Below are 12,861 nucleotides of genomic sequence, written 5' to 3' on the forward strand. Positions count from 1 at the left end.
GGGAGGGAGGGAGGGAGGGAGGGAGCGGACTGACTCCCCCCTCCCGTCCCTGCCCTGCCCGGGCCGGGGCCGCCGCCGCCGCGCCCCCCGCCCCTCGCCGCGCCCCGCCCCCCGCCGCTCGGCCGCCGCCGCCGCTTTCGCGCCACGCGCCGCAGGGGCCGGGGCGGAAGCCAATGGGCGGCCGCGCCGCGGCGGCGGGCGGCGCTGGTAGGCGCAGGGCGCAGCCAATGGGAGCCGGCGCCGCGCACACGGCCCGCACCGCTTTACTACGAGCGACTATGGCCGCCCCGCGGCTGGGCGCGCGCGGGGCCGCCCCGCGCCCCCGGGGCTTGGCGGCGCCTCGCGGCCGCGGCGCGGGGGAGGGGCGGGGCCGCCGCGCGGCGGGGCGCGGGCCGGGAGGGGGCGGGGCCGCCCCGTCCCGTCCCGTCCCGTCCCATCGGCGGGGTCGGCCGCCCCGCGAGGACCGGCGGCGGCTCCGCGCCCGCGGCGCCGAGGGGAGGCAGGGCCGGCGGCAGCAGCGGCACCCCCGCCGTTGTAGCGGCGGGCGGAGGCCGGGAGCCCAGCGGGTGGCCGCCCGGCGGCCGTTAGGCCCCGCGGCAGCGCGGGAGGCGCCCGCCGCCCCTGCGCCCCGCGGTGGCTGCCCGGCCCCCGCTGCCCACCGCGTAGGCAGCCGCGCCTCGGCCACAGACCCACGCGGGAGCCTTCCGTGGGCGGCGGTAATCCAAAACAAAAAAACCAACCCCAACAGCAAAACCGCCCCCAAAAAAGACGTTTGATGGTAAATGTCGAGGCTGCGGACGGTCCAACGTGCTCCACACCCAGCGGGCGCTGAGGGGGGACCCCGCGGGAGCGGGGGGGAGCTTCTGGCCGGGGGAGGGGGCAGGGAAGGAGGGAGGAAGCGCCCTGCCCGCCCGTGACCGTGGAACAGGGCGGGGGACGGACACGGCGGAGGCTTTCGGTGTGTCACCCGGAGGTGGGAAGAAGCACATGGTTGAGTTTTAATTCTAAATGGCAGACTGTCGTAAAAGCCCTTGCTAATTAAAGATTGGCTTTGCTTCCCTGGGTAGAATATTTATGTAAGTATTTTAATGTCTTCTTGGTTTGGGTGGGTGATAAACATAAACATTTGAAATACAGAAAAAAAAATAAAATTTATAATGCCTTTTCTTACAGAGGTGGCTCGAACAATACGTTAACTGAGAGAATGCTCTGGTGTGAGCTCATGCATTTGATTTGTGACTGCCAAAATAAATTACATCTCAAATTGTAAAACTATATTCTCAATAACGTTAAGATTTGGGAGCGCCCAGTTGATTTGAACTGTGTTCATCCACACAGTGAAGCGGAGATTTGTCAGGCAGCATGAGCAAGTTTTTGTTGTTGATTTGCCTTTTTTTTGGCATTCAGGATTTGGATTTACTCTTGAAACCACTAACCAACCCACACTTCTTGACAAACAAAGCTATACATTATTTAGGTTTACAGAAAATATTTCAGCTTATTAGCAAGATGTTTTCAGAGTACCAGAAAAAGAGTATTGCTAATAAGCAAGGGGTTTTTTTCCCAATCATCTGATTACAAAGCGGTTTATGATGTTGTTGGACAACTGATGCATATTGTTATCATGAACTCTCAATCTTCATTTCTTAATTAAAAAAAAAATCTTCCAGCAAAACAGATTATCAAACTAGAATATTAAATGAAATATATGCACCCTCTTTAGCAGTTTTGAGAGGAAATGCCAGATAACGCTATAGACCAACCATGTAGAAATGAGCACATGCAGACTGCCTTGTAGATTCAGTACAAATCACATTTATACAGAATGCCATTATTCTGCAAGAACAGTGACTGATTCCTTTCACAAGTTTAACTCAGAATTCAGTAGTTTGGAGGGGGCTGTTTTTAACTTGGACAGGCAGTTGTTTATTTTAGCCAGACTACACAGGACGGGGTTATGAAATACAAATTCATTTAGGAAAAATGCCACATTCAGCATCGAAAAGTCATAACAGGTTAATACCGTAGGAAAAAAAAATATTTCTCTCTATCCCCAAGATAATTATTTGCCAATTTTCTACAAAATGGAAGTTGTGATTAAATTCTGAGGAGTGGAGCACGAAACACTCGCTTTCCTCAATCGCAAGCTGACAATTAAAAGTTCAGAAAAAACGACACTGAGATTAAACAATGGGTTGAAATCACAAATATTAGTTTTTTTCGGTAAGCCAAGCGCTTGGATGCACGCAACAAAAGGGCCGTGCTCCCAACTGACTGCAACATTCCCCCAGCCCCTGATGATTCCCAGCGGTCTGGGGCTCCAGCCCTCATGGCGAGGACATGTCTCCTTGCATCATACCACCACAGGCGAAACCTTCGCGACTTGCTTTCTTCCCCCGCGCCCCCTCCGAGCCCTGCGTGCCACCACCACCACCGCCACCACCGCCGCCACCACCGCCGAGCCGCCGCGGCCGGAGCCCGGGTAACAAAAGCCGGCCCCCCGCACGGCTTCCAAGGAGATTTAAATCACCCCTCTTTAATTGTATACTTGGTAGAAGTTAGCCACAAAACTAGGAAGCGTCCCTGTTTACTACGGATTCCCAGACGTACTACAGGACATGTGGAAATCCATTCACTGCTCACTAATAAAAGTATTTAACCATTTTCCATGGATATACCTATTAAAACGTACCGCAAGCAGCCTACCACGGAATAAATGAAACCTTCGGCTAAAGTGCGTTGAATTATTAAACAAAACCTACTAGATCGCTATATTAAACACAGTGCTGGCTTTCATTTCCGTATCCTTTCTTCATCTTCAGGCAACATTTTGTTTGCACTGGAAAGGCTCCACACCCCCAAACCCCTCCCCCACAAGCCCACCATTGTATCTGTACGAATGTGGGGAATTATGAATGGTTCCTTAAACCGGGCCGGGGGCGGGGGGGGGGGGGGCGGGGGGGAGGAGGGGGGTCGCCAAATCCCTTTGTGTGCCGTTACCAGCCGAGGGCAACGGTGCCTTCGCGTTTCCCCCCGCGCCGTCCACCATTACGCGGATGGGAAGGGAGCGTGGTCCCCCCCGCCCCTCCCCGGGACGGGCAGCGCCGGAGCGCGGCTCCTTCGTCCCAGGACTCTCCCCTTCTTCATCATCCCCCAACTGTCCTCCACCCCTTTGTCTTTTTTTTTTTTTTTCCCCTTCTTTTCCCCTCCTTCTCTTTCTCCTCCTTTCCGAAAGGCTCAGCGCAAGGGGCACAGCGAGCAATGCAGACACATTACCATATGGGGCTCCTCCGCGGCTGGAGGGACCCTCCGCCCCCGCCCCGCGCAGCCCCCCCAGCACGCAGCCGCGGCAGCGCTGCGCGGGAGCGGATCCCCGCTCTCCCCCTCCGCCTCCCCCCACACCCGCACCCCCCCTCCCCCCTCTTCTTCTTCTTCTTCTTCCCCCTCTTCCTCCTCCTCCTCCCCACCCTCCCCCCCGACCCATGGTGCCGGGGAGCGGGATCGCCCAGGCACGACCCCGATGAATAATCCCCACAGCCTGGCACGGCGGGGGAGGAGCGGGGGGGGGGGGGGGGGGGGGGGGCGGGCATTGCGGTGCCTTTTCCCCTCCCTCCCCGGGATCACACCCCGCTCGCACGGGGGGAGGTGCGGCCGCCCAGCCGTTTTTGGGCGGCGGGGGCGAGCGGAGCGGACTCCCCCGCTGGAAGGGCAGAGGCGGCGTAGAGCGGAGCGAGGCCGGCGCCCACCCAACTCCGGTTTCCCCTTCCCCCGCCTTACGGCCCTCTCTAAACTTGTCCTGTCCTGTCCAGCCTCCCCTCTCCCCGTCCTTCACCCCGGCCCTCCTCCTCCTCCGTGAGTGTGTGTGCGCCCCATCCACTCGCTAATTGAAGAGCTGGGATTCCTCACGTGAGAAGTTGATTTGTAGTTTGAACACGTGGCTCATTCAAAAAGCCGGAATATTCAAGTAAATTTTTTTTTTCTCTCTCCCTCCCTCCTTCCCTCCCCCCTCCCCTTCTCTGTTTTTTTTTTTTTTTTTATACTGAGAGGCGGCGCCTGCACGCACGTAGTGTGACATTTTCATAGTCCGCCTGCTGCTGCCAAAGGGGCTTGGGGGCAAGACAAAAAAAGTAGTTTTTTTTTCCCTCCCCTCCTCCTTTTCCTCTCCTCAGCCCGCCATCCGCGGCCCCGGCGCTGGGTGTTTCCCCCGCGCCCCCCATGCGCCCGGGTAGCACGGCAGGCACTTAGGGCTCCCGTTTGGCTACGCTTTTTTTTTTTTTTTTTTTTTTTTTTTTACCCCTTGAGAGAGAGAGGGAGGGACACAAGCTGCAGATCTGATTTTTTTTTTTTTTTTCCCTGTCCTCTCTCTCTCTCTCTCTCCTTCCTCCATCGCATTTTGTTTTATTTCCCCCTTCCTCCCCACCTCCTCTCGCAAGACGAGGGTTACAGCCCGCGGTGCGCGCCTCCCCGAGCCGCCAGGAAGATGAACAAGCTCTACATCGGCAACCTGGGCGAGAACGTCAGCCCCCTCGACCTGGAAAGTCTCTTTAAGGACTCCAAGATCCCATTCTCGGGCCAGTTCCTGGTGAAGACGGGGTATGCCTTCGTGGACTGCCCCGACGAGACCTGGGCCATGAAGGCCATCGAGGCACTTTCAGGTGAGCGGCCCCTTCCACTCCCCCCTCTCTCTGCAGCCCCGACGGTTCCCGCCGCCCGCGCTCCTCCGCGGCCGCGGAGCCGCTGCAGCGGCGGGCTGGGCCGCGCGGCGCCGCCGGTTTGGGGGGTGGGGGGAAGGTTGGGGAGGGGTGTCCCTGCCCCCCAGCCCCCAGGTGAAGTGCAAACTGTTGTTTTCCCTAGCGGGGCCGGAGCCGCCCGGCCTTCCCGCGGAGGCTTTGCGCGGGGCTTGCGCGGCGGCGGCGGCGGCCCTCCGGGAGGGGCCGGCCCGGCGTGGCGGGGGAGTGGGGCCGGGGAGGGGCGGGAGCCTGGGCCCACGGACCCGCGGCGCGGCGGCTCCCATGTTTTTCCACACCCCACGGCCAGCCCTGCCCGGCCAGGGGCCCTCGCTGCATTGAGGGGGGGGGCGGGCGGCGGGCGCAGTGAGGCGGAGGCGGGCTGCGGGCGCGGAGCCTTGCGCGGGGTGCGCTGCGCTCCGCGGGGCAGCGGCTGCACACACTATACACCCCCTCCCCCCCCCTTCTTGGGCACAGCTGGCCCCCCCCCGCAGCCCCTCGCAGGGGCCGCCTCCCCCCGGAGCGGGCGGGGGCTCCCCGCGGCTTGGCGCAGGCCGCAGGGCTGGGGGCGAGCTGCCGAATTGCCCCAAACTTGGGAGGGGGGGGAGCCCTACCTGCCCCCCCCGCCCTGCGCTGCTCTGCTATTTATTTCGGTTTCTCTTCGCTGCTCTCATGCACCCATCACCGACTCCAGCAGCGCGCCGGCTCCTGGCCCCGACATCCTGTTTTTGTGTGCTTAAAAAAAAAAAAATAAATGAAATTTTTTTCTTTCTTTTTTTTTTTTTTTTCCGCGTCAAGCGGCTTTGCGGAGGTCTGCTGGGAGAGGCTCCCTCGGAAAAGATGGGCTCGGGCTGTGTGCTCGGCGTCTCGTTTCGGCTCCCTTCCCACCCGCTTCCGCGCAGAAAACCGCCCGAAGTTGGAGGCCCGGCGGCGGGGCGGGGGGCGGCGGAGCCCCCGCTCTCCCTCCCGGGGCCAGGGCCGAGCCCGGGTCCCGCACACGGCGTTTCACGGGTCGCTCGGGGCTGGCGCGGCGGAGGGGGCCCCGCTGCGGGCGGCCCCGGCTCCCCCGCTCGGCGGCTCGGCCCCGGGCCCCGTCGCCTTCCCAGGCGCCGGGTCCTCGCTCCGCCGGTGCCCGGGCTGCCGATGAATGGGCGATAACATGTTGCGCTCCCGTTCCCGGCTTTACACCCCTGCAAACCCCTCCGGGAGACGGGGGCGCGCAGCCGCGCTCAGATATTTCCCCCTTTCTGTTTCTCTCTGCAGGTAAAGTGGAGCTGCATGGGAAACTCATAGAAGTTGAACATTCAGTCCCTAAAAGACAAAGGTAATTTATTTTTATTCCCCCCTCCCGTCCCTTTGCCCTCAGTTACCCAGTGAGAAGCGATTGGAAAAATGCTTAGGTTTGTGTTTCTTTTCCCTGTAGATAAATGGACTGCTTTCTTAAACCCACAGGCGTGCACTCTGTGCTGTCCTAGAGGTTTTCTAGAATCACCCCATGTATTTCTAATGTAGCGTCTTGGCCGGGCAGCCAGTGGTAGTATCTAATTATATTTTTTTTTTTTTTTAAAAAAGCCTTTTTGTGGGAGAAACAAGTTATTACGGTCTGATGGCAAATGACTGCAAAGATTTTAAAATTTAAAGTTCCGTGAGAAGAGTTAAAATCTGGGTGTTAGCAGGAAATGAAATGTGGTGCTGTGAACTGCATAACGGGCAAGCACATGAGCTGTGCTCCAGCAGCAAAATCATCTTGTAAATATACTGGTATACATATTTTTTTGATCCTGCCATGTTGGAGTCTGCAGCGTTTTATAGGCACGTAGTAGAAGTCTCATCTGTATTTGAGAGGATTTTTCATCACTATTTTGAGCTGGTCTATAGAAGCAGCAGGAAGAATGACTTCTTCCCAATAAGGACAGGATTTATGCATCCTTAATTTCTAAACGTATGTTTAATTTTTGCAAAGCAGTAATTTTGTTGGGCCTCATGTAAAGAAGCAATACTTACAATAAAGCAGGGTAGTATTTTTATACTGCCTATAGCAATTCAGCCTGTTTCTTTCAGAAATATTTAGATTATAGAAAACCTGGCGTGCACTAGACACTAAAAGCAAAATAGATCAAACTTTCCACGTGCTTGTTCCTGTACTCCATTATTCAATCTGGGAAGTATGTCTGTCTGTGTAACTTTGTTAGAAGGGGCTTCTACTATTTCAGGGTTATTTTTAAAAGCACAGTCTTTTTGAAATAGTTGATTTGAAAAGGTGTAATAGCTGTCTTGATGGATGTTGTATCTTGGTATTTTGAGAATTAGAAGTTTAATCACTATTTAGTCTTAGAGGAAAGCTTCATGTGAGAAAGTGAGGATTTTTGCTCTAGTTAAGGAGGGGGGAACACCTCTCTGAACCAACTCATAGCATGTTAATCTTTATGGTTATATTTATTTGATACTTTTCATTGGAAATTAATATGCTGTATATGCTCTTTCTCATTTAATATGCAAGGTATATGGCTTTGATTTACAGTAGCCTATATTTCAGATCTTTTATACATAAAAATTCTGTTGTAGGTGGAATATATTTTTAGATTTAAGAAGAAAATTCCATGGGACATATAAGAATTGATAATTTCCTATTAGTCTCTGTAATAAATAAATTTATTATCATGCTTATTAATCTTAAACTTGCACAAGTAGTATTCTATTTATGCTGTTGAAAACAAATTCATTTCACTCATATAAAGGTAAATTTAAAATCACCGGTGCCCCCCCACTTTTTTTTAATCATTGTTTAATGTGTTTAAAAGTATTTTCTTGTGCTTTCAGCTGTCAGCTGAAATGGTGTAAAAGTCCGTTCTTCATATTGGGTAGCATGTCTTCCTATTTGTCTGAATTAGCAATTATCAGAAAAACACATCTAACTTCTTGAAAAGAATTCTGCAATGAACTTAAGCACTTTTCTAGGCATCCGTTGCCTATGTATAGGCATACTGAAAAAATTTGGAATGTAATTGTATCAGCATACCCATATTGCTTCTCCCAAAGCCCTTATTCGTTAAAACACTGTTTCATCGTGCAGTATCATCTTGGAATGTATTAGATATAGTTCAGATTTATACTGCTGTTTAACAGAAAATTAAATTGCATTTCTCATAACTGCACTTCCTTCCCCTTTGTTTCCGTTCCCCCTCTCCCAAAATCAAATATAGAAAGCCACTTAAAATTCATTCACTGGCCTCCATATGTAAAAGTGACTCTCATTCCTCTTATAGATGTCTAATACTTTTTTTTTTTATTGGGGGGGGGGTGTGTGTGTGTGTGTCAAAAAGTTGGAGACTTCTTCCATGTCTGTATAAACATTGTTTACTGGGTGTGTATTTAGAGTTGTTAGGTACTGTAAAAACAGAGTTTTCAAATGTTGAGTATTTTGGTAAAACTGGTTATTAAGATGCTTTCAAAGTAACTTATTTGAAGTCTTTGTATCTTTTCACACAAGGGAAAGGTGTCGACACAGCTGGGTGTGGGGGGGTGTTGCTCACTAGGCCCACCCAGTGTGTTTGCATGCTGCAGAGCCGGGGAGCGCTTTCCAGAGAGCCCTGTACACTCCAGTGTGGGAGATACAGTTAGAGAGGTGACGCCATTAAAAAAAAAAGTGAATGTGTCAAGTCTGCCTTTCAGCATGAGTGTACAATTAATAGTTTGGTCAAATGATTACTTCATAAGAGCAAAAGTTGTTTTGTAGTGCACTGAAATTATTCAATACATTGTATTGACCTCTGCTGCTGTGAGGCTGCTTCATAGAGAGTCCTAGCTCCCTTCCTTACAACCTCCTTAAATACGATTTTTTTTTTTTAGTAGAGTGTATATATTATCACTCACAAAGGTAGTTTGTGGGTATCTTTCTTCAGAGGCAGCTGAGGTGCATGGGAGGAAAGGGTAAGGATTTGGTAATCCATATCCTTGTCACATAAAGGAAGGTCAAGAGGTGGTGTCAGCTAGGGTTGCCATAAAGTTGAGCTGAATCCAGAAGACGATGGAGTGTGCCTGGCTTGTTATTCAGGGTGAAATTCTTGGGCCCAGTAGTCACTGCATTCCAGGCCTTGCTGGATCTTCAGATTTGAAATGGGCACACCCAGGTTTGTAAAATTACCTTCCTACCTGCTGTGGAATGGAGAGAGCCGGTGTGTGTCTCCTTGTCTCCTCCCCCCCACTCCCCCCCCCCCCCCCCTCCCCCCTGGAAGCATTTAAAAACAGACAAGGGGATACACTGCAGTTGAAAGAAGGGGCCTGGTCAAGGTTTCCTTGATGGAAGGGTGGAGAATTATTCTGGGGGAGGTGCAAAGTATTTAATAAGCTCGGAGTAGATTCCTGACTTACTATTGAAATCTCAAGGGAATGCCAAAGGAATGCAGCATTTCTGCATTCAGACCCCTCGGTGTGGAGGAAGGCTATTGCAGTATTTAAAGGTTTAGGTCACTTTATGCGAAAGTTGAAGAAGGTATTGTAATAATTCGGACTGGTAGTCATGCTCTGTGAGGGAAGGCAGGGTGCTCTTAGTTATGATTGCTACTTAGATGGGTTTTCTTCTCCCAAAGTAGCAATGTGGGAGGAGGATGGTGGCAACCCATGAAACTTGTGGTGCAAGGCTTTGGGTACTACCTTGCTGCAATCCAAGAGCAGCTGGTATCTTGCAAGGTGATGGATGCTGCAATCTGATTATTCAACTGGCCCTGATGTCACTTGTGTGTGATGAGGGGGGAGGGCAGGTGCTAACTGTGGGCACCTGGGGATGTGCCTGGTGCAGCTTCCTGGCCCTGACTCCCGTGTCCAGGTGGGCTTCCCACCCAGACGTGGTCCACCATGCCTCTTCCTGGGGCCTTCAGGTGCCTAAAATGCTCAGAACACCTCAATTGTGGCAATGATGAGGTATCTTTCCAATTAGAAGCTTAATTTTCTTCCCCCCACCCCGAGGGCTCTTTGTTGAGAAGATAAATTCACTGCATCTCTTCTGGGGGGGTTCGTTTGGGAGAGGAGCAGGAGAAGAGGGTAGCAAAGGTGCATCTTGTAGGTAATGTTGCCTCTTAATGTGCCATGCTATGGGGAGCACAATGACCTGCCAGCTGTGCTTCATCTGTAATACTGAAGTATCCAAAGGCTGATTTGAGGAAAACAGGCCCAAAATCCCTTGTGCAACCATCTCTGTTCTGGGGTGATCATTGTGCTGCTGGATGGGCATCAGATTTTATTGTTAATTTTCAGTATAATGAGGGCTTGTATCTTGTGTGTGCAAGGTGGTGGGAAATGACTTTGGAGGCCGAAGTATGTATGGTGGCTGCAGTGGTCACAGTTAATAAAAAAAAAATAAAATTCAGTGGCATTGATTTTTAGTTTGGTTTCTGTAAATATCAGGTAGGAAGAAACATGCTAAATGTAAGAAGACATGATAGAAAATGTCATTTATTAGCTGTATTTGTGTTCTTTTCTGCAGAAAGAGGTAGAGGACCATGCCTTGGTCCAAACTAGAATGTTTTTGAGAGTGAAGGTCCAAAACTATGCATAGTGATTTGGGGGTTTTATTCTATGTTTCCACATTTATTTTTGCAGATGTGAACAGGAAATTAATTTTTTTCTTTTTTAATCTTTGAAAACTTACAATTAGAGTGGAAACAAACCTGGATACTTGTGATGATTCTTATATAGACAACGAATTGTTATGGCAAGAACAGATAATTCTTCACTAATCATGTTAACTGTTATGTTGTTGGAAGTTTAATTTTTATAAATTCTCATACTGTTTGATCATTTAAAAAAAAATTGTTTCTTGTTGCAGTTTTAAAAAATAAGCAGGAGTACATGAAACACAGCTCTAAAAGCATGTCCTGAAAGGGTGGTCCTGCACTTTTTTCTACCTTCGCTTTATAGAAGGTACCCTGAGAACATACTTGTAGTGAACCTTAAATTGTGTGTAGATACAGTGAATTTTGAAGGGGTGGAATAAAAAAATAACATTTTGGAAGTGTAATTCAAGGGTAGTAAAATATAATCAGGAAATGTTTAAAATTTTTTTATTTCTCCCTTTTTTCCTTCTCAAGCATGGGGTAATAACATTTTCCACATTTCTGAGACCTTGAAGGTGGTATTTTTTTAAAATGGGGCTGTGTTCATTTCAGTTGCTCTTTTAAGTGCAGAGCATAGGACTCTACAGTGCTGGAGTCCTTTTATGGCTTCTGGCTAGCTACTGGGTGGACTTCAAATGCGTAGTTTTGACCCGAAAAAATCTTAAATGGCCTGGGATTTACCTACTTAACAGAAAATGTGAAGCTTCCTATAATGGCCATGAGAGAGGAACCCAGGCGGAATTAAAATACACCTAATACTTAACCACGGACAGGGCTAGCCCTTCAGGGAACCTCACAAAAGAGATTCCTCACTCCTTAAGCCTGCTCCTCTCCTTAATGTCATCTCAGCTTTTAGGATTTTATCCTCCTGGGATTTTGGTAACAAATACATAGTGCCATGGACTACAGTTAGAGACTCTTTTCTGGTGATTTCATCCTTACACAAGCCCCATGAGACGGGCCCAGGGCAATATTGATGTAGGATTTTTTTTCTTGTAACTTAAGAGTCAAATTTATTATTGGAATTTGATTATTCAGAATCAGTAAATAGATGGAGAATGGGTGCAAAAATCAAATGCTATAAAATCTAAGTAAGGAAGATAACTTTCATGTTTTACAGAGGGAGAGGGATAGATAGAAAAGTTTGTATCGGATTTATGCACTTAGCATGTAGTTCCAGTGTGCTTCAATACAATCCTCTTTCAATGTGTGTTCTCTCATTTTGTTTTCATATGCAAAAAGTTTTATCTGCATGTCAGTCCATTCTTTACCTTGAATGATGCAGAGTATAGAATTATGTTATATGCTAATTACTGTTGAAAGCTGAGATAAAACTATAACTCTTCCTTATTTTGTTTAGAAATGTGACATTGTTATCAGAAATACCTGTGTGTTATTTTATAGTTTTAGTCTGAGGCTTCCATTCTTATCTTTTTTCTTTTTTTTTTTTTCTGGGTATGTCAAGTGTATACACTCGTATATCATTTCATTCTGTATCTTTGCTGTATGAGTCTTACATTTGCTGTCTAAATAAAGAAAAATTTTGTTGAATGAGCCATCCAAAATCTCCCCAGATGTCCAGGTTTGGGGTGTGCTGGGGAGATAAGTAAGCCCAGTGCTTACTGGTGCTACCCATCCTCTCTGGGCATGTTTATCCATGTGGGTACTTCAGTGACAGTTATTTCTTCTCATCACCTGGAGTAAGTAATTTGGCTTTGAGAAGTTTATGTATGGCAGCAAGAGTTCCTGTGTGTTTGAGTATGTTTCAGGTAACTAACAAAAAAATATATTATTGTATTCTCTCCTGGTTTTGCTTCTTTCCAGATCTGCAATATAGGTTTGTGAGTGTGTGTTGAAAGATGCACATGTTTAACCACAAAGAAAATCTTCATGTTTGCGGTTGGATACTTAGCAAATAAAGTGTGTTACCTAGGGTCAATATTGGGGTAAATGTTAAAATGCTGTATATGTAATGACAATAAGAGTGGGACCAAAAAAGGTGGTGTTCTCAATTTTTTTTTTTCTGCAAGTACATTGAAACTTCAAAATGGAAAATTATATTAAATTATAACATTAAATGTTATTTTGCTGAAGTGTATTATCATGGCAGCTGGCACAAGAGAAACCTGTAGTATAAATGCTGACTCCTGTGCAGTTTAACCCTAGCAATGTTCCTCCCCTATTGCCTGCCTCTTCATGGTGCAGTGGAATCAGCATCAACTAAAACTATCCTTTTTTTAAATCTGGATGGATGGAAAGCTGCCTCTAACAGGTGAAATAAGGCATTCTGTATTTTTAATTAAATTAAAATTTGGATTAAGAGCACAGATAACAATGAGTCAAAGAGGGATCTGACTCTTCTTGGGTATGGGACTAAATATTAAAACAAACCTGTCTTGAAATGAAAGGTCTTCAGCTGGGAAGGGCCTTACTCCATTTTGATTTTTTTTTTTGGTATCTTGATCATTCTGTATCTTGATCTGTAGTCAGATTGGTGAGGAATAAATGCAGAGAAGTGTTTC

The 12,861-nt window shown here is 48.8% G+C and overlaps 1 protein-coding gene across 2 annotated transcripts in view; it reads left to right on the forward strand.

Annotated features, from left to right (window-relative positions):
* Positions 1-4,075: 4,075 nt before the first annotated feature.
* The window catches only part of IGF2BP3 (insulin like growth factor 2 mRNA binding protein 3), a 116,709-nt gene continuing 107,923 nt past the window's right edge, over positions 4,076-12,861 (forward strand). Inside the window, exons 1-2 of one of the 2 annotated variants that reach the window (XM_074862871.1) lie at positions 4,076-4,655; positions 5,991-6,051. In XM_074862871.1, the coding sequence (XP_074718972.1) occupies positions 4,481-4,655; positions 5,991-6,051 (236 nt within the window). In that variant the 5' untranslated portion in view covers positions 4,076-4,480. The remainder of the gene's footprint in view (positions 4,656-5,990; positions 6,052-12,861) is intronic. The other variant, XM_074862862.1, reaches the window with a different exon arrangement.

Source organism: Strix uralensis, chromosome 1 (assembly GCF_047716275.1).
Source record: "Strix uralensis isolate ZFMK-TIS-50842 chromosome 1, bStrUra1, whole genome shotgun sequence".
Classification (NCBI taxonomy): domain Eukaryota; kingdom Metazoa; phylum Chordata; class Aves; order Strigiformes; family Strigidae; genus Strix; species Strix uralensis.